The sequence below is a fragment of the Macrotis lagotis genome, chromosome 1, assembly GCF_037893015.1.
Source record: "Macrotis lagotis isolate mMagLag1 chromosome 1, bilby.v1.9.chrom.fasta, whole genome shotgun sequence".
NCBI classification, from domain to species: domain Eukaryota; kingdom Metazoa; phylum Chordata; class Mammalia; order Peramelemorphia; family Peramelidae; genus Macrotis; species Macrotis lagotis.
Genome location: NC_133658.1, coordinates 87,518,529 through 87,544,261, shown reverse-complemented (window position 1 = coordinate 87,544,261; position 25,733 = coordinate 87,518,529). Strand labels below are relative to the sequence as shown.

The following is a 25,733-nucleotide window of genomic DNA, read 5'->3' as shown; positions in this document are numbered from 1 at the left end:
TCTATTGAATAGAGTCAAAATTCCTGAGAGTTATTAGTCTTTCTCCCAAGTGGGGTTAAAGCCAGTTACATCCCATTAGATAGCAGTCTCATGGATAGGTCATGAATGTCCATCATTTCTGGCTAGGTATATTCTCTCTGTTAGAGTTACATTTCTCAGGATTTATGAGAATCTTTTTTCCCCCATGCTGGGATATACCCAGTTTCAACTTACTGGATTGCTTTTTTTTCCTTTTACCATCCCCCCCCCTTTTTTTACCTTTTCATGTGTCTCTTGAGCCTCCTGTTTGATGTCCAAATTTTCTGTTTAGCTCTGTATTTTCATCAGAAATTTTTGGAATGTTTCCATTTCATTAAATGTCCATCTTTTTCCCTGGAAGAGAAGGCTCAGCTTTGCAGGAAAGTAGATTCTTGGCTGCATTCCAAGCTCCCATGCTCTTCGAAATATCTCGTTCCAGGCCCTTCAATCCCTTAAAGTTGATACAGCCAGGTCCTGCGTGATCCTTACTGTGGCTCTTTGATATTTAAATTGTTTCTTTCTGGCTGCTTGCAGGATTTTCTCTTTTATCTGATAGTTCTGGAGTTTGGCCACAACATTCCTTGGTATTTTCATTTTAGGATCTTTTTCTGGTGAGGATCAATGTACTCTTTCAATAACTACTTTGCTCTCTGAATCCATGATATCAGGGCAGTTTTCCATCACTAGATCCTGTAATATTAAGTCCAGGCTTTTTTTCTCTTCAATGTTTTCAGGAAGTACTATAATTTTCAGGTTGCCCCTCCTCGATCTATTCTTGAGGTCAGTGGTTTTGTTAATGAGGTATTTTACATTTGCTTCTATTTTTTCTATTTTTTGATTTTGTTTAATTGACTCTTGCTGTCTCATGGAGTCATTAGTTTCTGTAGACTCCATTCTTTTTTGGGGGGAGGAGTTTTCTTCATTAACCTTTTGCAACCTTTTCCAATTGGTCAATTCTACTTTTGAAAGAGCTTTCCATTTGACCAATTGAGGTTTTGAGAGAATTAATTTCTTTTTGTATTTGCTCATTTGAGGATCTGAGAGATTTAGTCTCCTTTTGTGTTTGTCCAATTGTACTTTCTAAGGTTTTGTTTTCTTGTTGCAAGGTATTGTCTCTCCCAAATTTTTAAGCTCCTTCCTTATTTCTTCAAGGAAGTCTTTCTGTGCTGGAGACCAGATTGTATTCTCCTCAGAGGTTCCAGGTCTCTCTGGGTTGGGGTCTTTCCCTTCCAGGAATTTTTCTATGGATCCACCTTTCCGCTGACCCTTCTTCATTATGCTAAGACCTTGAGTTGAGGGGGCTGGTTCACCTGGGCTTGGGATGGCTAAAGGATTTACTGAGTGCAATTTCTCTGGCTGGCCAGTGGGAGGTGCTATTTGATTTCTCTGGAGTGTCTGTGACCTTCTCCCTTTGCTTGAGGGAAGGAATTGGACATATTGAATTCTTTTGCCTTCAATCAATGGTGGGCTTTACCCTGGCCTGAGGTCATTCCTCAGCTGGGCTGGTTCTTTTGCTCACACACCTGGGCCTGAGGCAAAAGTAGTTTGCAATTGTTTGTTTTGGAGAAGGCCTCAGTGCAATGGAGGCATGGACTCAGAGTTTCTCAGACCAGAGGAGCCCAGGGATGGCATCCGCAGCTCTCCTGCACCAGACCTCTCCCCACAGCCCCTTCCCCAAGCTCCAGGGTGAACAGCACCAACATCGGCGCCTCTGCTTCCCCGCAGACCCAAGCCCCTTTCGTCCAGCCCCACCGCTGATCCATCAGGTCCCGCTCTTGGGCCCTCAGACTCCCGGTTCTAATTCAGCTGTTAATCTGGCTGATCCAGGGCTGATCCTCCCTCTGAGCCCAGACTCACCCGCTGGTACTCGGCCAAGGCTGCTGCGGGAGACAAATCCTGAGGTAGATGTTCTTTCTCCTGGCTTTTCTTTCTGGGTTTTGTGGGTCAGATTTCTTTTAAGAGGTTTGTTTCATGTGATAGATGGGGAAGAAGTCAGGAGACTTTAGAACTGTGCCTGTCTTCTCTCCGCTATCTTGGCCCAAAGTCTCGATTTAACATTTTTTTAAACAAAAGGTGTTTTGCATATAAACATTTCAAACTTCTTCCATCAACCAAAACTCAAAAACTTTAAATTCATTGAATTTCAATTTCTGTAAACTAAAAAGTTTAATACTTTCTAATTTCTCCTTTTGTCTTTTCTATGGAATATTTTACTCTCCTAGCAAGTTTCTTTTCTCAAACTTAGGTGCTTCAGCATATCTGCAACCCCATAGAATTTTTATATAGCATAATGCTATATTCTTCCTCTTTGATATTTCCTCTTAATAAGACAATATATACCTTCATTAAAATATACCTAGTCAGTTTTCATAAGCTTTTCAATGTTTCTCTACAAGTGTTTTGTAAATTCAGAAACAAGTTGATATTATCTCCTCTTCCTCACACCTTCTCTTACAAAGGTTTCTCTTATTCTGTAGTTCCGTGTTTGTGTGTGTGTGTGTGTGTGTGTGTGTGTGTGTGTGTGTGTATACACAAGGCAATCAGGGTTAAGTGACTTGCCCAGCTGGTGTGATTTCTGAATCTGGGGACAGGGTTCTTTCCACTTTGCCTCCTAGCTTCCCTTGTATAAATACTTTTAACTAGTCATGAGTAATGTAAGAGAATGCATGTGACACAGATTCTGCTTCTGCCACTTGTGAGTCCTGTAAATTTGAGCAAGTCACTCTTTTCTGTATTCTATCTCTTCATCTATAAAATGGGAGGGGGAGGAGAGAGGAGAGATGGTTTCAAAGGTACATTTTAGCTCATCAGTTCTACTAATTGCTTAAGAAAAGGAACCCATCAGTGGGACCACTACACTATTCTACTGTATGAAGAATAAGGAAGCATGAAAGAAAACACAGTCCCACTAAACAAAGGCTAAACTTAAGCTAGGCCATCTTCCACTAAAGAGCTATGCAGATATTTCATCATGATGTAGAGGTGACCTTTGCAAAATTCTATGTCTGTAGAGTATGAAGTGGTCAAGTTCTCTTAAGATGAAATTACTTCAAGTATGAACCATAGGATGATATATTTAAAGTTGCGAAGAGTCTTAGAAGTTACCTAGTCTAACCCCTCATTTTATAGATGAGGAAACCAAGGGCATATATTTGTCGTAATTGGTTTTTTCAACCCTAGCCATTCAAAGACCATCTACAAAAATCATGAAAAGGTTGTAATTTGCAACAGTGCAAGTACTAGGATTCTTCCAGTACCAAAGAAGTATATAAATCAAACTAATCTGTCAAGAGAAGTTGGCAAGGAAGACTGACAACAGAATTGCAGCAACAGAGAAATGATTGGCTTAGCAAATGGATGAGGGAAAGTCCAAAGGGAATTCAGATAGGTACTTGCAAGAATTACTATAATTGGAATCCATCGTGCTATTTATACAAGAAAAAAATGAGAATATATATATATATATATATTCATTATTGATATGAATAATTGTACGGGAGTTTGTGATCAATCACTGGATCAGCAAAAATTGCAAGATGCAAGCTAAGTATAATTATCATTTATTTATTTTCATTAAAATAGTTTTTAGCCTCTAATGCAACTTGAATATAGCAGGAACTTAGTGATAAGGTCTGAGTGTTTAAGAAGGTGGTGAAAACCTCACTCAGAGCTTGAAAGGGAATTACTATGACAAAACACCCTTCTCTATATGCTACAAGTCTAAGAGGAGTCTATTCAGAATGAAATAATAGAAGCCAGTCAGGGTAGGTCAGTTCTCTTGAGGTGATCAGGATTCAAGAAGTGTGAACTTCATCTAGAATTATGCTCAGAGGATAGCCTGCCTTTTAAGATTTTTTTTTTCATCCAAGCATCGCACATGAGACTTACCAGATAAAGATGTTTCACATAAAACATTCTCTAAGGAGCTGTGCCTGCCTTGGGCTGCATCCTTCAGCTTATCGGGGTGATCCTTGGACCCATACTCCTCACTCCATTCCTTACTGTCCTTGGGCTGTCTCCACAGTCCAGAGGTCAGAGGACCCTTGGTCTGAACATCAGCAGATAAGCAAGATTTGAGGTTTTCTTCTGCTTCTGGAGTTGCTGCATTCACTCCTAAAAAATACAAAATACATCAAGACTTGACCTTTTTTGAAGGGTATTTCTAATCCCCTTAGGACATACTTGAATATTATAAAATATTCCATTCAAGCATCAAATCTTTCATATTGTATCAATTAATCAATAAACATTAATTGTCTACTTTGTGCTAGGTGCTAGGATTTCCTGTTATCAAGGAGCTCCTCTATCAGGAAAGACAATGTGGACATAGGTAGACAGATTTGTTTATATATCCAAAGTCTAAGTGAGAAACTGCATGTGTGAGATTTATAGAAAATCTGAGGGATAGGTCATAAGGAGTTGGGTTGTCATCAGGAAAGGACTCATTAGGAGGTGCTACTTGATAGATTTCTGAGGGAAACTAGGAATTCTAAAAGGCAGAGGTGAGAATAAGGTACTTCTAGGTACAGGAACAACTAATGAAAGGATTAAGACAGAAAATGCCCTATTTAATATGAAATTTCCATATTTGACATGAAGGTCAAATTGCCTAGGCCATAGGGAATGTGAAAGGAAGTAAACTGGAAAGGTAGGTTAAGGCTAGATTTTGAAGGGTTTTAAATGCAAAAAGTAGGAGTTTATGTTTGTTTTTAAAAGTAATAGAAAGGAACTGGAGTTTATTGGGACAAAAATAACATGATCAGAACTGCACATTAGAAAAATCTCTTTGGCATCTTGCACAAAGCATGGGTTGGAATGGGAAGAGATTTGAGGCAGGATTATTGCCAATAGCTCTGTTTTAAGTATGTTGAGTTTAAATTGCCCATAGAAATTGCCATTTCAAAATGTCCAGTAGGTCATTTAAGATGTGAGATTGAAGCTCTGGAAAGAGACTAGGCTGAATATACAAAGCTGAGAATCAGCTTCTTATAGATGATAACTAAATCTATGGAAGCTTATTGGGTCACCAGGATGAGAGAGTATAGAGAAAAAAGAAAAGCCTCTAAGACAAAGAATTGGGGTAAAACTTACAGAATATGTGATCTAGTTGTGGTCCAGCAAAGAGAATGAGAAGAAATAGTCAGAGAGAAGGAGAATTGAGAGCAATGTCACAAAAACCCATAGGCAGTGGATAGAGCACCCACCCTGGAATCAGGAGGACCTGAGTTCAAATTGGACCTCAGACACTTAATTGCCTAGCTGTATGACCTTGGGCAAGCCACTTAACCCATTGTCCTAAATAAATTTAAAAAAAATTTTAAACCCATGGGGAAAAGAACATGGCTGGAGAGGATGGGCTAGTCAAATACATGTAAATTGAAGGGTGAGGATTGAAAAAAAAGCAATCAGCTTGAGCAAGTAAGACATAAGCTGTAACTTTGAAGGGAGAAGAAATAGAGGGTCATAGTTTGAGGGGTTGGTAGGGTGTTTTGAAGTTGAGTAAAATTTGGATGTTTATAGGAAAAAGGGAAAGAAGCAGTAGAAGATAGAAAAACGGAGAGAAATGGGATGACTAGAAGGGTGATCTAGAAAAGAGGAGAGGATATTGGATAGAGAAGACATGCAAAGCGGTTTTGTCTTGGCAAAAAGAAGGGTCACAGCTTTATCAAAGATTACAGTAAAGGAAAGAATGGTGGATGATGTCATGGGGTTTGAGAGAGAAGGGGAGAAGCTACTGGAAAATGGATTCTATTTTCAATATATATATATATTTATCTTTTGTAAATTATCAAAACTGCTTGCCTAGTTTTGTTGTGTCTGCTTTGAGGATAAGGAAAGAAAACAAAGGAGATGATAGGATGAAGGGAGAGGAATGAACAAATTAATATTCTTTATACTTAATAAGAATTCTTCTAAGATATGGATAAAAATGTCCAAAGATCTCATTACTAGAAATACCCCAAGGAAAATCAAAGAAAATTCTCATAATCATGTGCCCCAAGATATTTACAGCAGGTCTTTTTTGAGGCAGCAAAGGACTGGAAACCTATGGATTAGGGAATAGCTAAGCAAATTTTGATAATAGAATATTACTACTCTATAAGAAGCAATGAATGTGAAGAATATAGAGCAAGGAAAGACATAAACTGATACAAAATAAAGCAAACAGAACCAGAAAAACAATTCTCACAAAATCTACAACAATGTAAAATGAGAAAATAACAAAACAAAAACACTGGAATATGTGTAAATAAAAGAGAAGGCACCTCCTTCTTTGGAGAGGTGAGGGAATCCTGCTGAAGAACGCTGCATGGACTGACTTAATTGATGTATTGTTCAGTTTTACTAAACTAATTTCTTTTCTCTGTTTTATGCTTTGCTACAGGGGACAGCTATCTAGGAAAAGGAAGGAAAATGAATATTTGGGGGAAGAAAGGTAACATAAAAACAGAAGATATCAATTTTTTAAAATTTAAAGTTATATGCTCACCAGGACTCATTATTCCCTTCACATTACTGTCTCCTGAATGAACTGGTCTGGACTCTGGAATTGTTTTAAAAAAAAAGAAAAAGAAAAGAAAATTTTTCGTTCTCTTGAGCAGCCATGAGTATGAAGGGAAAATTTTTCTATTGATATTTAGTAATGGGGACACTTATTTATTCTAGGACTTGAATTTAATTCCAATCCACAATTATCCAGAGTACTGAGCCTGTAGTTAGTAAGACTTATCTTCTTGAGTTCAAATCTGACCCCAGACCCTGACCCTGGACAAGTCATTTAATTCTGTTTGTCTCTGTTTCCTCATCTATAAAATGAACTGGAGAAGCAATTGGCAAACCACTCCAGTATCTCTGCCAAGAAAATCCCAAAAGGGATCATGAAGAGTCAGAAAGAATTTTTAAAATGACTAAACAACAAGAAATAAACACAACTGTCCATAATAGGATGGTTTTCTATGGTTAACTACTTCCAAATTTATATCAATTTTGCTATTTAGGCTCCATACAAATAGCTCTAGCTATTGTATGTATCACATACAAAAAAAAAAAAGAGAAGAATTGGCATTATCTGATTAATTTAGCACACTCCCTCAAATTGATTCAAATTATCAATGCCAACTGTCTTCATTGGAGTCAACAATTCAATGATATTAAGTTTTCCCTTTTGTGCTGTATAAATTCAAGTCTCAGGATGCTGAAATCCACAACTAAATAGACTTCATTTTCCAGAAAGGAGACAGACAGAGAGTCAGAGACAGTGACAGATAAAGATTAAGAGAGACTAAACAATCTAATTCAGTTGTTTCAGTTGTGTCTGACTTTTCATGACCCTATTTGGGGTTTTCTTGGCATAGATACTGAAGGGGCTTGCCATTTCCTTCTCCAGCTCATTTTGGATGAGGAAACTGAAACAAACAGAGTGAAGTGACTTGGCCAGGGTTACCTAGCAACTAAGTATCTGAGGCCAGATTTGAATTCATGAAGATGAGTCTTCTTGACTCCAGTCCAGCCTCTATGCACTGCACCACCTAGCTACCTTGTAACCATGCTAACCAGTGCACAAAAATTTTAATTGACTTGGTTTCAATTTGCCAGGTTCATCCTTTCCTTTTTCCCAACCTGATCATCCTCCTCTTCTGTTTCCCATAGCACTAAAGACCACAAACATTTATCTAAGCTTCAGATACTCAGAATTTTCAGACTTCCCATAAAACTCAAAAGAAGATAAAGTGATGAATTATATTTCAAGGGGTTTTTTTTAGGAAATAAAACAAAATCTATTTTCTGTAGAGTTGACGTCTGATTTTTATGTGGGCCTTGGTCATGTTGATTTTGTCTAGATAGGTTGAATAAGTACACTAAGTACACTTATAGAATTGATTAATACAGTGAAACAAATCAGTCAGATTAACGATTGGCTCAATTTTTCATTAGTTTAATTCAATCTGCCTCATCTACAGTTTGAAGCCTCACTGTGGTATCAGAGTGGTCCAGAGCCCCTGAGGGTTATGCTAGGGAAATATAAAGTTTGGCAGGTCCTATACCAAGATGGAAAAGCTTAGGGGCAGCTTGGTGGTACAGTGGACAGAGCACCAGCCCTGGTGTCACAAAGACCTGAATTCAAGTGTGACCTCAGACACTTGATACTTACTAGCTGTGTGACCTTAGGCAACTCACTTAATTTAATGGTCCCACAAAAAAAAATAAAATTTAAAAAATGAAAATGTTATTCTATATAATAGAATATATCTATTATCTGAGGACCAGACTACCTCATTTTAAAGTGCCAACAAAATTACAGAGCCTTCAAATGCTGATGTATTAAAAAAGCAATTATCTATCACCAATTGCATATGTGGCACTGTACTTGATTCAGGCATACAAGGAAAGAGGAATTCTTGTCCTAATATTTTTTGAATAGTCTACTAGTCTAGCTGAAAAGTGTTCTAGCTTTAGTCTGTTTCATCACACTACTTGTGAAAAATATGGGTTTAAAAAAAGATTAGTTAGCTGAACCCATATAAGAGATCTTAGCCTTCACCTTGGTCAAATGTGACATTTTCATATTTGTGAGGTTGTCTTCTTGCTAAATTAGAACTATTTAAGTCATGTTCTTCCCTAAAAGGCAAAGCTTAAATTAGGCAAATTATTGGGGACTCTTAGATTCCCAACATTTTTCTCCATTTCGCTGACATGAAGAGAAAATTTCTTTGCTAAAACTCTTTGTTTATGTATTAGAGATGGAGAAAATTTGGCCATTTCTCCCAATCACCAAAAACCTATGTGCAAAAAAAAGAAAGAAAGAAAAAACTACTCAGAGAATTCAGTCTGATTGCAAACTGTACCTTTCTCATAGGCCTGAGTTGGCAAAATATTTGTAAAATCTTCACTTGTCAAAACAGGTTCAGGGATATTGATTGAGCGGAAAGGACTACCTTGCGTAGGTGCAGCTCCAGCTGGTGCCACATGTTCATCCTTTTGTGTTTTTCTAGATAAGGAAAACAATGATGAAACCAGTACCAATTTTAACATCTTTGGGGGCTGACAATTTAGAATATTTCCCTGTGCCCCTATGAAATAAAAACATGATAAGAGAAAAATACTTCCATTTTCCGGAGATCATCTCTTAATAACAACATTGGTTATTATCCTTTCTGTTTGTTACTCCCAATATGAGAGAAAAGTGCTTTGTAATGTTGATGATGGTTTGCTTAGAACCATCTATGTTCTGTTTTCCCTATAGCTCAGTAGCAAGATGAAAATTAGGATATACAGATCAATTGCTAAAAATGATAGCTACAACCTATTCCCCAGATTCAAAGAAATATGAGATTCATACCATTCTGAAAGCAGATTGGTCAGATTATTCCATGTGAGTTGACAATAATACATGCATAATCTTGAGGAAGGGGCTCTGATTGACCAGGTCTCCATTACATATATTCTCTATACTTATACTAAAGTTTAAAGTATTCAAAATTTTTAACAAAACCTAGCCCTTTGGGAAGTGAAATAATTCAGCTTATTTTCATGGCTTTCACCTCATAAGAAGTTTCCTGGAACAATAGTAAACAGTAGTCCTAAAAGTGTTAGGAAAAAAAAATTCAAGTAACCATATGCCTAAAAAATGTAATACCAATTATAAGCAAAATTTTTTTCTGTTTATTTTGGAAGAAAAGCAATTTATAGTAGTCCTAAAAGTTTTAGAGAAAAATTTTTTTTCAAATAACCACACCCTGAAGGGTCTAATAACAATTATAAGCAAAATTTACTCTGTATATTTTGGAAGAAAAGAAATTTACAATAGTCATAAAAATATTAGAGACAAAAAAAATTTAAGTAACCAAACTCCTGAAAGGTCTAATTCCAGTTATAACAAAAGTTTGCTCTGTATATTTTGGAAGAAAAGAAATTTACAACAGCCCTAAAAATGTTAGAGACAAAAAAAATTTCAAGAAATCAAACTCCTGAAAGGTCTAATACCAGTTATAAACAAAAGTGTGCTCTATACATTTTGGAAGAAAAGAAATTTACAATATTCTTTAAAATGTTTAAAAAAATCAAGCAATCATATTTTTGAAAGGCTTAATAGCAATTATAAGCAAAAAAATTGTTCTGTACAGTTTGGAAGAAAATAAATTTACAGTAGTCCTAAAAATGTTAAAAAACAAAAAAAAATTCAAGTAACCAAACTCCTGAAAGGTGTAATACCAATTATAACAAAAGTTTGCTCTATACATTTTGGAAGAGAAGAAATTTATTATTAATCCTAAAAATATTAGAGACTAAAAAAATTCAAGAAGTCATATTTCTGAAATGTCTGTTACCAATTATAAACAAAAGTTTGCTCTGTCCTTTTTGGAAGAAAAGAAATTTTCAAAAAAAAGTGATCTAAAAGAAATATCAACTATGAACTTTCAAAAATATCTTATTACATGACCTGAATTGGATAGGGTACAAGATCTTTCTTGCATATTCCTCTCCAGGAGATACTTACCAGCTGTGTGACCCTGGACAAGTCATAGCTTCCAATGGCCTCAGTTGCCTCAACTGTAAAATGGATAATTACAGCATCTACCTCACAGGGTTGTTGTGAGGATCGAATGAGTTAATCTTTATAGGCTTATTGCCTAGCAAATTCCTTTAATAGTCTTGATTACAGATGATTGGGCAGTGTCCCAACCTACATACTCACCTGAGTGCTATCTTACTATCTTCCCTCCTTATCCTAGTTTTCAACTTCCTCTTAGACAACAAATGATCTTGCTCATTGGCAAACCAAAATTAAAATCCTGCCTTCTGCAAGTCATTTCTTATCAGAGCTTCCTCCATCCCCAGAAGCTGTTCTCTTCTCTCTTTCATTCTCCTCTTTCCCCCAATATTGCTTTAAAAATATTTTGTTGCCCTTAATTTTCTTCATCAGCTTAAACACACCCTGAGCTTTCTCTCTCTTGAACCATTCTTATAGATACATGGATATGCCACCTTTGTCTTTGTCCTCCTTGACCTGCCCTTGCTTTCATCTTTTGAGGACTTCTTTTCAAAATCTACTGTGGTCAATGAGTTTCCTATGTATCTGCATTGGACACACAGTCACAAAAGACAATTTTTCCTTTCTTTTTGCTCTTTGGAATTATTTTATGTATTCTGAAATTAATACTTAAGAGCCTCCCTTTCTTTCTGGTATGACCTCCCAGAGAGAATTTAAGCTATGGGACTCTATATATTCTTTGTCTGAATCCTTAGAAATCTATCCTCCCCAAATCTGGTGTACATGTCAGACTATGTATCCTCTATCCCAAATTTCAAGATAGAGTGGGAAATAAAGGGGAATGTACACTTCTCTTCCGGTTTCCATTATTTCATTCCAATGAACACTTTTTCTTCATCAGTAAGAATCAGATTCACAACATAAATTCCCCTCTGTTGTTCTTTCATTTTTTGAAAGATAAAATTATCCTTAAGACAAATTAAGAAAATATTAGCTGCTTTGGTTTGACCAAGACATTAACAGTAGATGTTTGGTGAGTTGAAATCCTCCCTCTCTCTTTTATCATGCCTCTACCTAGGACCTTAGATAATATCACTTAACTTCTCTGGGATTCACTTTCTGATTTCAAACATGAAGAGCTTGATCCCCAGACCAGAAAAAGTGTCTTGGACATAGAAAGCTTTTTTAAAATGTTTTTTGGATTAGACTAAAGTACCTGGTGTTTTGAAGATCTGACCTTAGTACTTGGTACCTTTCTCTTTAAGATACCTACTTTGTTTTCACTTTGCGAGACTCTCTTCTCTTTTCCTGCTGAAGTTGCTCAATTTTCTGTTGCATTTCTTCCTGCTTGGTGGTAATGGCTTGGATCATTGACATGGCATTGCTAAGTTCTTCCTAAAAGAAGAGAGTAAACATAAACTTAAAATGCTACTTTGAGTAAAAGTTCACCCAACCCCAAGAAGAGAGACTTCTATGTATTATGGTGTCGGAAATCCAAAGGTGACCAGTCTTCTGTCTAGAAGACCACATGTAAACTCTATATCTGCATTAATCACTAAGACTAAGCAACTCAGTCCAACAGAGAACATTTAAAATCAGGCTACCTTGAAATAATTTAATGAATTCTTCATCTCTGACACTCTTTCCTCCATCGTGCATCGGCAGCTCTTGACTTTCTCCTCCAAAGCATACTCTCCATGTTGAATTCTTGAAAGTTCTTGCATTGCTTCCGTGAAACCAGTTTTGAGCTCAGAGGCCAATGCCTGCAACTGAATCATTAAGAAATTACATATAAATACAATGAAGAAATTACATATAAATACAGCTCCTGAATTTTCCTTCTTCAACAAGCCAAACAAGCAAGTTTGGGATTCCTGGTAGTCTATAAATCATTAAAACTGTAAACTAAAGGAAAAGGATTTTGGGTAAAGAGAAAGAAGAATGATTCCCAAAAAAAGAGAGCCCTCTTACAAATACAATAATTTTCTATTTCATTTATATTTTTACCATATGCAAATTGAAAGCACGGGCATGCTAGTTATTCCCCTTTCTGATCATGTTCTATTATAATGTCCCAAAAGACATTATAGAGGCAATTAGAAATGATCTATATACCTATAAATCGGGGGGGGGGGCTTTTTCCCCTCAGTTCTTCAATTAAGCATAGCATCTCAGAACTATACACATCTTTACACTATTTTCTCTCTTTAGATCATGTTAATTGCATAGGCACATAAGATTAAAATATCATGAGACAGACCCCTTTTTTTAAAGCAAGAAGAAAAGATGATCAGACCTACCTGCTTTGCTGTGTCTTGAGCATGTATTTATTTTAAAACTTAAGGATATTGAAAATCACCAACAAATGAAAGTCATCTAGAAAATCTATAATATGGCAAATATTTATTCATATAAGAAGCAGGAAAATCCCTGATTATCTAAACTGATGAATTATTTAAGCAACTTGTTTTAAGGAGAAAAAAAATTATATGGTATATATATTGCATATCCAAATGGTTTTCCTTCCAGTCCTGCTGATGCATTCATGGTAGTGTAAAAGCTTTAAAAAATTTGCAGTCCTTAATGCAAATTCCTAGTATATTGTATTCTTTCTAAAAAAAGAAAAGTCCACTAGATTTTAGTTGTTCCTTGTTAATTAAAGTTTTGATGGCCAGTGATAATCTTGGCTTATTAGATTCAGCTCCTTAGTGTACATGTTTCAACTCACAAGCCAGCTCAATAAATGATAAGACAAAAATTGCCAATTATGTATATTTTTTAAAAAGTTCACAGAAAAATAACATTGACATTGGAGGAAGAATGTCTGATACATTTTTGTGTGAAATGCACAGAGAATGCATTTGAAAATATGTAACTGGCAAGGAGGCAGGATGGAAGTAAATTTTAAAATGTTGATATTTATTAAGTTCATAATCATCTTAATGAAGCTTTGAAAAAAATTAAATAGCTGGCTGTTCCTGATGGTTTTCTTACACGGGGATAGTGCTGTGAATGTCCTCTGATGTTTTCACTCATGGTGCAGTGGAAAGAGTACTTGATGTAGAGCCAGGGGAACTGGGTTCGAATCTCCTCTCTGGGTCTGTTTCCTCACCTGTAAAATGAGGGGATTGGGCTGGTTGATCTCTGAAGTCCCTTTCACCTCTAATACTATGATCCTATGCATAAAAGGAGTCAGGTGGGAAGGATACCCCAAACTGAATCATTGGATAGAAATAGCCAATTTCTAGTTAAATGGATAAGAATAATTGAGAATCATGCATTTTAAATTTACTTGAGTGTTTAGAAAGCAAAGGACGTGAAAATACCTTCCGAAACGAAGTGTTATGGGAATAAAAGGTGATAATAATCTTCTATAAACTTTTGTGGGAGAATGTGGTGTTCTGTGATGATAGCCATTGTCTCCAAATCTGAATTTTAAGCTTAGCAGTAAATCAGAGAGAAAAAAAAACAAATCTAAAGAAATGGGGGGGGGGGGGTTCTTAAAGTTCAATTTTATTCATTTAATATATACATTGAAAGAAATTTACCATTGGGACAGAAGAGCATTTTTCAACAGAAAACTCCAGAATTATTTAAAATTAAATGCCCATTCAAAAGAACTTTTGGGGAAGCCTAATCTATTTTCTAAATGTTTTTGTTTTTGTTTATACAACATATACCCAATATTCCCTTTATGGTAAGGGAAGAAGAGCTAGAGTTAATTTAACTTTAACAGATCTAACTGTATATTTAAACACTTGAGAAATCTGAATAATTCAAACAAGTGAAATGAATGGTCCCAACATACAATGACGTTTCCTGTTGTGGGATGACTTCATGGTCAAGTGGAAAAAACATTGGACATAGTTACTGAAGACCTGGAGAACTAGTGTTCCCTCCTAACGCTCTGCTTACTAACTGTGGAACCTGGATTTAACCTCTCAAAATCTGTTTCCTCCTCTATAAAAAAAGAGTGATAACAATATTTCATTGGTACTCCCCAATATTATTGTCAGATCAAAGACATGAAGTGGTTTGTAAATCTTAAAATGCTCTTTAAATGTCAACTATTTTTTTCCTACCCCAAAATTTCCCAACACAACCTGTGGGAGTTTTATGTCCCACTGGAATTTAAGAGAGGATTCTTAGAATTTGAAAGTAATATTAGGACAGGATAAGACATTGAAACAAAGAGGTTATTCTGAGAGGAGGGCCTTGAAAAACAAAAGAAATTAATGGGGATTGGAAATAATGACCATCTATATCTATATAGGTGGACAAAATCAGTCATGTTTTAGTTGACTATTTTATCTATCTTAGTGATGGATGTTTGCATGACAAATTGGTCATGTAAGTCAATCTAATGAAGTCATTTAAGATGGACCCAAATCAAATTCAGCATCTTTTAGTATATGGACATAATAGTTGTTGAGGCAAAAAAGAAAATAACAAAGACAGTTATTATATAGCATTAAAGGCAAAATAAATATGTTTATATGTCTAAGGGAAAATTTCCTGAAATTTATTCAGGAGATCAAATGGATCCTTGGCCCCAAAAATAATATAGAACCACTGTCTGACAGGAAAAAGGTTTCACTGTCAAAAATGTTCTTGTGTGGTCCTGTACTTCGTCCCCATCTCACTCCTACCATGAGCAAATGACAACTTTGGAGCATGCCTTTTTTTCCTTATTGATAAAATACCAAGTCTCCAACTGAGTCATTATCTAAAATAATATTTCATGTTAGCTCCCATAGTATAGGCACGCTAGATTCTGGACTGTTTACTTATAATGAGTTGTATATGTGTATATATACATATATATGTATATTAGAAATGTTGCCTTATGCATCAGCAAATATCTCAATTTCCTGATAAATATATTTGTTAGATAGCAACTGCCCTGGTGGCAGGACTTCTCAACAAGATGCTTTATGATCATTAGGTATTAGGGTGAAAAATTCATCTTCTTCATGACTAAAACCCTGAGAAAATCTCTCTAGAGCCCTCATATTGTCAAGATTTTTAGCCCCTGATGGCTTAGTAGTAGTAGTAGTAGTAGCAATAAAATAATAGCATTTATATAGCGCTTTTAGATTTTTAAAGCGCTTTCCATGTTATTTCATTTTTTTCAGTCCTCTCCCTTATATTCTTGCAGAGTCTGTAATTCTGATCTCAGTATTTCTTCTCTGCTGCCTCTACACCTCTCTGCATGGCCAGCCCACGGCCCACCCCACACATTAGAAATGGGTGTCTACCTTGTTCTCCAGCGAGTTGAACACGTCTCTCATCTCGTTGATTTTTTCATGGAGCTGTTCTAGAGAGGTAATGATCCCTCCGTCCTGCCGCTGGAGCCGGGCTCCCACTGGAGGCAAGTTCGGGGAAGACATGTACTTCGTAGCCTAGGGTACCACAGAGGGCATCTTAGGCTCAAAAAAAAAAATGGCAGGAGGTGTGTCTGGACTCTAGTGATGGGTTTTATCTGTTCCTGTTTCTCTATTTGCTTAGCTCTTTCAGCTCCTCTACACTGAAATTGGATTTAGGTCAGTGGTGTCCAAACTATTTTTTGGTACCAAGGATCCCTCACGCCTCAGATTAAATTTCATAGACTCTCATTCATTCCATTTTAAATACCTATTTTCCTTTCCCTTCTATCAAGAAGTTTTCCCTCCTTGTCGAGAGACTGAGATGAGACAAACTCAGGGGACAAGGGCACTGCCCCAGGGCAACTTGCAAAGCCTTATGTGAACAGGATTGGAAGACTTTAACAAAAAAAGGCTAGGAAAATTCCCATGACGCCAAGGCTATAGCCAGTATTTCCAGAGAATAACAGTTTACTTCCCAACAAATGGTGTCATTTACCACATGAGACACCAGGCAAATTGCCGGACATTTTTACCCTGAAGATGACCCCAACAGCCCACCCCCCACTTATGGCTAGATCATTAAGGTCTATTCTGACTCAAGAACATTGCAAAGGTTCTTGAACACAACACAAAACAAAGACTACCTTCTCCTTGTCAAAATCTCATCACCCATACCCAGGAATTCATTGGTTTGGTTTTTAAGGGGTGTGTATGTGTGTGTGTGTGTGTGTGTGTGTGTGTGTGTGTGTGTGATGTGTGTGTGTGTGTGTGTGTGTATGATGTGTGATGGGAAAGATTAAAACAGCCGAGGATGTTTCTCAGATTCTTTTTCTCCTTGCTCTAGACCAATATGCTCCCTGACCATTACTGTAACAGAACTCTCAAATTACATCAATGGCTCCTAGAAGAGTAGCCCTATGTAAAAGGGAACAGGAATTCCAATCATGGCCCTAGGGCAGTGGGTCTCTGACTTTTTCAATCAATAATCCCTCTACCACCTGTCTGAACTTTACAGACCTCTGCTCTGAGACTGTAATATTCCCATTCTCTAGTTTCTTATGTAATATGTCAGGGTTCCCAGCATGAAAGCAATATTTAAGTGAATTAAAACTTTTATCCTTCTAGACAGATCAGATTCTGTTCCAGGTAACCCTGAAAAACCATCCACCTTTTTCATTGTTCTGGAATCTTATTGTGACCATTATTGTGTGAAATAAGGGGAAATCTTGGAAATCTTTTTGGTGTGAAAAATAGAGCTCTCCATCATTATTTATTGTTTAATGTTAGCTGAATTTCATAGTCTCCTAAGAGTTGGGAGAGATCTTCTAATGAATTTCCTTCCCAATATAGAAATCCTTTTCTGTCACATCACTGGCAGATGTTCATGGGATTTCTGTTTCAGTACTCTTAATGGACAAGGAATCCTCCATCTTACTGTCCACATACCTCCAGGTCAGCTCTAATTATAAAGATTTTTTTTTCTAAGTCCTAAGACAATTGGGCACTGACACAGTGTGTCTCCCTAGGACCAAGTGCTAGTGAGCCAATGTCTACAAACTCTGACTTCAATTGTCCAGCAAGGTGTAAGGTGGGCATCTCTACAGGACTGACATGTATGTTTATAATAAAACAAAGCAGCAATTTCACTTCCTCTAGCTATATAGATCTAATATCCATGGGATGAAATGCTTGAAATCTATAACTGATTTTTAAAACTAATTCAGTAATATCTGAGATTAGAGTCCATATACAGAAACATATAAAAATGAGATCAGAGGAAAAATAAGCCAAGAAGGTTTTCAAGACATCAATTTGGCAGAGAGCCTGCTCATTCCCCTTTGCTACACTGAGTCAAAGAATGCCTGAATAGGATAACATTCAGAAAAATATGCCAGTTCACCCAGATCAGGTACGCACTAAGAATCCTATTTACATTATCTCGGGAGATGCACTATTCTCTCTCATAGACTCTTTTTTTTTTTAGGTTTTTGGGGGTTTTTTTGCAAGGCAATGGGGTTAAGTGGCTTGCCCAAGGCCACACAGCTAGGTAATTATTATTAAGTGTCTGAGGCCAGATTTGAACCCAGGTACTCCTGACTCCAGGGCCAGTGCTCTATCCACTACACCACCTAGCCGCCCCATCTCATAGACTCTTTACTAGAGTAGTTGACTGTCCCACTTCCATTCCCTTAGAATATACCCTCTATTTCCTGCTTCTAACTTCAATTCCAGAAGTATCTCTGAGCCCTCAGAACCTTTTTTTTTAAACACTTCATTCCCTAAGCTTAGGTAGCCAGACTCAATCATCATTACCACATTACCTAAAATTAGAAATGAGCTTCAATAGGACTAAAGAAAATTATCTGGCCTAAGCAGAGATCAGCTAAATCCAGTGATAGCGAAGGTGTAGAGACTGTTTCATTGTGCCTTTATAAACCAGCTTCTAGCACAGAGTCTGGTAAACAGTCGGCATTCAATAAATGCTAATGGAGGCATCAAGTAATGAGTCTGATCCCCCATTGATGCTATGTTTGGCTGCCATTGTTCTGGGCTGGCTATGGAAGTGAATGTGAATGCCCCCCCCCCAAAACAAGCCAGTCACATCCCCCGATACCAGGTTAGTTTCTAGAAATAGTAGGTCTTAGATATTCCCAGCCCATTTCTCAAAACTTGAGCAAATGTCTAATCACACTCTGGGCTGCCTGGCCATTGCTACATTCCTTAGCATGATGTTTTCCTTGTTGAAGCATATCATTGTTTATATTCAAGATTCAGGTCTATTGAGTATATTCAGGAATATTTGTATATTGCTAAGAAAATTATCCTAGGGTGGCTAGGTGGCACAATGGATAGAGCACTGGTCCTGGAGTCAGGAGTACCTGGGTTCACATCTGGCCTCAGACATTTAATAATTACCTAGCTGTGTGGCCTTGGGCAAGCCACTTAACCCCATTGCCTTGCAAAAATTAAAAAAAAAAAAGAAAAGAAAATTATTCTAGAAACTTGTAAGAACTCCTTAAATATGGGCTTATACCAGCAGCATTCCTTAGCTCTCTCTGTTCATTACTCTCTTTGGTATTCTGATCATACATTTCAATAACCTGAATTATCAGTTCATTGAGGATGATATCCTTATTTCCAGCCCTTACCTCTCTCCCAACTCTCAGTCCCTCATTATTATCTGCCTGCCAGACATCTCCACCTAGATAACATGCCAGAACTCGGATTTTGCAGACCACAGTTCTGGGCATCACATTTTCAAGTATGAGTTGTACTCAACTTCCAACTCTGTAGTTTTGAAATTACTCAGGTATTCATTTGCAACTATTAGAGCTTGATCTAATGAAATGGAATTATGCATTAGGTAGATATTCTTGATTTAAATAGGGAGCTAGGTGGCACAATGAATAGAGTGCCAGGCCTGGAATCAGGAAGACCTGAGTTCAAATCCAACCTCAGACACTTACTAGCTGTATGACCCTGGACACATCACTTAACCCTGTTTGTCTCAGTTTCCTCATCTGTAAAAGTGAGTTGGATAAAGGAAATGGCAAACCACTCCAGGATCTTTGACATGAAAATCCTAAATGGAGTCATGAAAAATTGAACATGACTGAATCAAATGACTAACAGAGAAACTTAAAAGTAAGGGTGAGGGGGCAGCTAGATAGCGCAGAGGATAGAACACTAGCCCTGGAGTACTGAGTACAAATCTGAACTCAGACACTTAATGATTGCCAAGCTGTGTGACCTGTGTGACCAGACTTAATCATCATTACCACATTACCAAAAATTAGAAATGAGCTTCAATAGGACTAGAGAAACACATCTGACCTAAGCAGAGATCAACTAAGTCCAGTGATAGAGAAGGTGATGACCTTGGGCAAGTCACTTAACCCCATTGCTTAAATAAATAATTTTTTTAAATTATAAGTGTGTATATAAGAGTCTCACCCACTCCCCAGGTCTGATTGTTAAACATTTACCATTACTGCTCTGTACACTATGCAGTAGAAGGCTTGGGGAAAGATGTTACCAAACTGGAGATTTGGTGATTGTAACTATTACTAATAATAACTTTACATGCCTTTATATGCTGCTTTAAGATTTGCAAAATGCTTTATCTCCATTATCTCAAATTTCAGCTTCACAACAACCCTGGTCAGAGGAGAGGTGTCTAAGCCTCAAGGAGACCAGAACAGTTCTGTAAAATTAGCCACTCCCCTCTTTCTTTAACTAGACTCCCTTTGGCTTTCTTAATCAACAAGCATTACCTTGACTCTTCTTATCTCAGATTCAGAGCCTGAAGGACCTTAAAGGACAAATACACTGACCTCCTCTTACAATTAAAGAAAGTGAAGTTTAAATTCCAGCAGCTTGCCAAAGTCAACCAGGTAAAATTTGAATTCAGATCCTCAGATCCAAAATTAATGCTTCCCCCACCCCCAGCTCTTTTGTCTCCTTTATTGGATCTTTTTCTTTTCTAAAATCTTTTTTTTTACATTTTTCAAGGCAATGGGGTTAAGTGGCTTGCCCAAGGCCACGGTCTAGGTAATTATTAAGTGTCTGAGGTTTTTCCATAATCCTTAAATGTCTCCTCAGTTCTTTATCTCAACCCTTCTTCCTTGGCATTCTCATCTATTCCCACAATCTTCAGTTCAAAAGGAACAATATTCTTATTTCTATCCCTGCCTTTGTCCTGAGTTTCGGTCCCTCATTTCCAGTTCCCTAAAGGCATTTCCCCCTTTATATCATGCCAGTATGTTGTTTTTGTTGTTCAGTATTTACAGTTGTGTCTGATGCTTCATGACCACATTTGGGGTTTCCTTAACAGAGATATTGGGGTGGTTTGCCATTTCTTTCTCCAGCTCATTTTCCAGTTGAGGAAACTGAGACAAACAGGGTTAAGGGAAATGCCCAGGATCACACAGCTAGTAAGTGTCTGAGGTCAAATTGGAACTTGGGTCTTCCTGTTTCCAGACCCAGGGCTCTATCTACTGTGCCATCCCCCCCAGCTGCCCAACATAACCAACTCATTACATTTCTCTCAAAACTAGGTCTTCCTCCTGGCTTTCCAATTATTTTTAATGCCACCATTCTCTCACTCAAAAATCTGTCATTTTTTTTTTATTCTTCCATCTTCTTCCCCACCCTGATTCCCATTCAGTCACCAGATTTTACTAATTCTTCCCTCATAATGAGTCTTAGATCTATCCCTTCCTTTCTATTCACCACTGTCTCTCCAGTTCAGCCCTCTCTTAGAACTGAATTCCTCCCCTGGACCCTTACAATAGCTTCGTAAACACTTCTAGGACTTTTCCCTTCCATACAGATTAATCTTACAAAAATATCGCTTTCATCATAAACTCACTTATTTAAAAAATTTGTCATAAAGTATAAATATATTAGCTTTTGGCACTCAGGACCCTCAATAATCTGATCTCAACTTTCATTTCCAGTCACTCCTCTTTAAAGGAAACCTTCACTCAAGACCCATAAGGCATGGTGAATAGAACACTGTGCTTTGATTCAAACCTTTGATTTAAATCTTGTCTCAGATATTTATAAGCTATGATCATAGATAAGAGAAATCACGTAAAATACTTCACAAACTTTAAAGTATTTTTAAATGCCACCTATTATTATTAACCTCTAAGAGCCTTGACTTTGTCATCTATATAGAGGATAATAATACTTATACTTCCTATTTCGTATGAATCAGCATTATGCAAACTTTAAACACAATGTAAATGTGCTATTATTATACTGAATGGTTGTTATCCAAGTGTTTTTCAGTCATGTCCTACTCTACACGACCCCATTTAGGGTTTTCTTGGCACTGGACTGATTTGCCATTTCCTTCTCTAGTTCATTTGACAGATGAGGACACTGAGACAAACAGGGTTAAGTGACTTGCCCAAGGTCACCCAGTTAGTATGGGTCTGAGGCCAGTTGTTTTTTATTTTGTTTTGTTTTGTTTTAGTTTTAGTTTTTGCAAGGCAATGGAGTTAAGTGGCTTGCCCAAGGCCACACAGCTAGGTAATTATTGTCTGAGGCCAGATTTGAACTCAGCTACTCCTGACTCCAGAGCCACTGTGCCACTTAGCTGCCCCTTGAGACCAGTTTTGAACTCAGTTGTTCCTGACTCTAGGATTTGTCCTCTATCTACTGAGCCATCCATTTGTCCCTGTATCATTTTAGCTAGAAGCAATCTCTTGCTTTGCTAGTCCATGATACCACATATTCTGAAATATTCATATGATACCTATCATATACAGTCTTGCATTGGAACTCTAGGTATGAATGATCTCTTCCCCAAAAGACTGAAAGTTCCCAAAGTGTAGGGATGATGTCTGAATATTTCTTTGTATTCTTGCACAGAGTTTTTCATGTAAACAATAAACCTTTGATTTTTCTCTTCTGAAAAGGGAAGGCGAGGGAGTGACAAAGACTCACCTCCCCTACTATCCGATTTAGCCTAGTGCCAACCCTGCAAGGAGATCTTTCATGAAAAATCACAGACAATTTCAACTCTCCTGCCATCTGGACCATCCCCCTCACTGGAAACCTATGCTTTTTGAGAAATAGTAAGAGATTATGCAATATAAAGAATATGTTTCTAGGAAAGTTTCATTTTTCAACCCATCTAAAAATGTGTTTATCCTAGGGAAAGTAGAACTGAGTTAAACTGTTCTAGATGGTTTTTAAGTACAGGAAAAATGTCTGTTTCATTCAATCAGCAACATCCAACAAACATTTATTAAATGTCTGATAGATAAAACTCTGAAGGCATTATGGGAGATACAAAGATGAAATAGGACATAATTCTTGCCTTCAGGGGCTTACAGTCTAGTAAAGAAGCTAAAACACGTGACTATAATAGACCATAATAAGTGCCAAAGAGAGGCAACAGTGTTTTTATATCATTTTTATATTGTATTCAGCTAAGAAAGGGTATCAAAAAAGGGGAAAACAATTAGTGCACAAATAAACTATACATATCATAGACAAAGTCAAAGCCTTTCAGTGGAGTGACTTGCATTAATTACTCAGATATTAATTAATCAAGTAATTTTGGTTTGAAATTTATGCACTATTTAATAATTTTTTTAAAGAACCCTTTCACTTTTTTGCTTTGTATCTCCAGAGCCTTGCACACAATAGCTAAATAAATTACCCATTTGCTAAATAAATGTCTATTAAGCTGAATAATCAAGAACTAATTTATATATGGAATCGCCAGAAAAAAAAATTCTAGTTATCTTTACCTGGTAAATCTGTGTGGACGGGCTATTCACTGGCATAATCTCATTCTCTCCTGTAGGGATAAAGAACTTTAGTCAATTAAAAAAGACTCACTCTGGGATGATCCTCTTAATATCTATGTATAAGTAATGCAACACTCTACTATTACCACATGAGAATAAAACAAATGCTTCTGAATGAAATGAGATGATCCATGCTCTTCTAGGCATCTTGATGACTAACCATAATCAAGTAATATGGCACATGGCTCTGCCATCTTGAAGTTTCTCAGCTGGCTCCACTGCCTGGGGCTTCTTTAGACACCACGTGGCCTCTCCTTATGAGCTCTAATATATTCCCTGAAATTGGTTGACATCTAGGCCAACAAATAGATTGCAAAACTAGTGATCAAAGACAACTCTAAAAGACCTGCAATGGAAAATGCATCCACATCAAGATAAAAAACTATGGAATCTGAACACAGATTGTAAGGCAAGCCATTTGGTCTAGATGTGAATGTGAATTTTCCTTAATCGCAATGGTCCAGTTTGATCAGTAGATCCATATTTGGATATTCACTTAGTAATGGCTATATAATTAATCCAGCTGTACAGTCCTGATATGAAATCCGGGCACATTGTTTATATGATGATACTTATTTGAGTCTCAGATTTGGCATGATGCCAACTTTGTTCTGGTCCCCTAGAGTGGGCAGTGGACAGCAGAACAAGCGGGTAGAAAAAGTGGACATGGAGCAGACTAGACAAGGGGGAGAACCAGACTAGGAAATTGTGAAACTGATAAGCAAAATTGAACTATGCAGATGAGATTTATATGTGAACTTGACCCTGAGCCTCCCACCAATACAATAAAAAAGTATAAATCTCTCCAAGTCTCTACAGCATTCCTTTGATCTCTCTGAATAAAGAACCTGCAAACAGGAGAAAGAGAAAAACCTCCAGAGAGCCTGCCTTACAATTGGTGTACCTAGCAGGATTTGTCTGAGATCAAACTCTCCTGGACTTGCAATTGGCATTGAGGATGGAATTTGTCTGAAGCATCCTGCTACCCTTGACTCGATTCAATTAGACTTACTTTTGGCTTAGTCTCCACAGGATTGAACTTACAAGATCAAAGCATACTATTTTCACCTTTTTTATATTTGTATTTTACTTTTTACTTCTTGTGTTTTTTCTTTTTGCTCTCTCTGACTCTTCTTTGACTAATATGGAAATTTGTATAACATGATTGTACCTGAATAACCTACATCAGATTACTACTTGTTATCCTAGAGGTGAGGGGAGGGAAGGATGTGAGAGAGAAATCTTTACATAAATGAATGTTGAAAAATATATTTAACTATTACCTTTAATTTTTTTAAAAAAAACCGTTAACTTATTATGTAATTTTGCTGTCTCTCTTATACTTTATTTTTCTTCCTTAAGGATATGATTTCTCTCTCATCACATTCAACTGAAATCAATGTATACCATGGAAACAATGTAAAGACTACAGACTGCCTTCCGAGGGGTGGGATGAGGGAAGTAAGATTGGGGGGGAAATTGTAAAACTCAAAATAAATAAAAATCTTTCTTTTATAAAAAAAGAAAATTATCTTTACATATATATATATATATATATATAAAATATGTAATTGGAAAATAAAGATTAAAAAAAAAACAAATAGATTGCAGAACCAATGAGTTTATCCCTTTTTTTGCCTAACAAATTTTTGTCTTATTTCTCCTATCCACTACCCTTCTCTCCTTTCCTTATTTTCTATTACTACAACTCTGCACAGATCCCTGAGTCCTCTCACTTTACTCCACTGCCCCCTATAAAGACCAGCTAAGTGGAAAGGAAGATTCTCAATCCTAAGGAATTTTGGGAAGTTAACAAAGATACAATGTTCTAGTAGTAATGTGGAGAGAAGGCACATGATATGGAGAGCAAAGGGGATAATGAGGGGAAGGATAAGATCTGAAAGCCCAAAAGTTCTATAAATATGAACTATTTCTATTATTCTTAGGAAGAGTAAAGACAGGTCTATAATATATGCCCTCCTAAACCATTTCAGGTGTGAAGACAAGACAAACCATGCAAATCTTCCATTTAGTTTACATTCTGGAGAACTGTGTGTAATAACCATTTTGCAGCACAAAAATCAGTTGTCAATACTGGATAAGTGATGCTCAGTTGTGGGGACATGTCCAGTGTCTTCTAAATACACTCTGTTCTTGAAATTCATACTCTTTTGGAGTCATGCTGTTGCAAGTGAACATTTCAGCCGGATCAGTCCTAATATGATCAGCCCCTAAATGATCAGCTCTTTGAATTCAACCTAAAATTAAGATCTCTTTAAAAAATTAGACAAAATCATAGGAAATAGATATCAATATCTTCAAGAAGAAAATACCCCTAATCAGATCCAGATAATTTGAGATCAAACACTAATCCAGAACAAATCTATTCAAGGAATATTTGGGTAAATTTCTGGACTTTTTATATAGGAACACTCCACTTATTCAGAAACAAGTATTGCTAAGAAAAATTTTACTGAAATTCATAATAGCAATGTTTTCTACTTATGTGACATTCTTTAGGCATTTCAA

At 36.8% G+C, this 25,733-nt stretch overlaps 1 protein-coding gene across 1 annotated transcript in view; it reads right to left on the bottom strand.

Moving 5' to 3' along the window:
• Nucleotides 1-23,180, bottom strand: part of ARHGEF33 (Rho guanine nucleotide exchange factor 33) — an 80,197-nt gene extending 57,017 nt beyond the window's left edge. Inside the window, exons 1-7 of the mRNA XM_074204291.1 lie at nt 23,145-23,180; nt 15,769-15,912; nt 12,115-12,279; nt 11,784-11,905; nt 8,865-9,007; nt 6,509-6,568; nt 3,907-4,131 (exon numbers count right to left, since the gene is read on the bottom strand). Of these exons, the coding sequence (XP_074060392.1) occupies nt 3,907-4,131; nt 6,509-6,568; nt 8,865-9,007; nt 11,784-11,905; nt 12,115-12,279; nt 15,769-15,912; nt 23,145-23,180 (895 nt within the window). The remainder of the gene's footprint in view (nt 1-3,906; nt 4,132-6,508; nt 6,569-8,864; nt 9,008-11,783; nt 11,906-12,114; nt 12,280-15,768; nt 15,913-23,144) is intronic.
• Between the last annotated feature and the right edge of the window lie 2,553 nt (nt 23,181-25,733).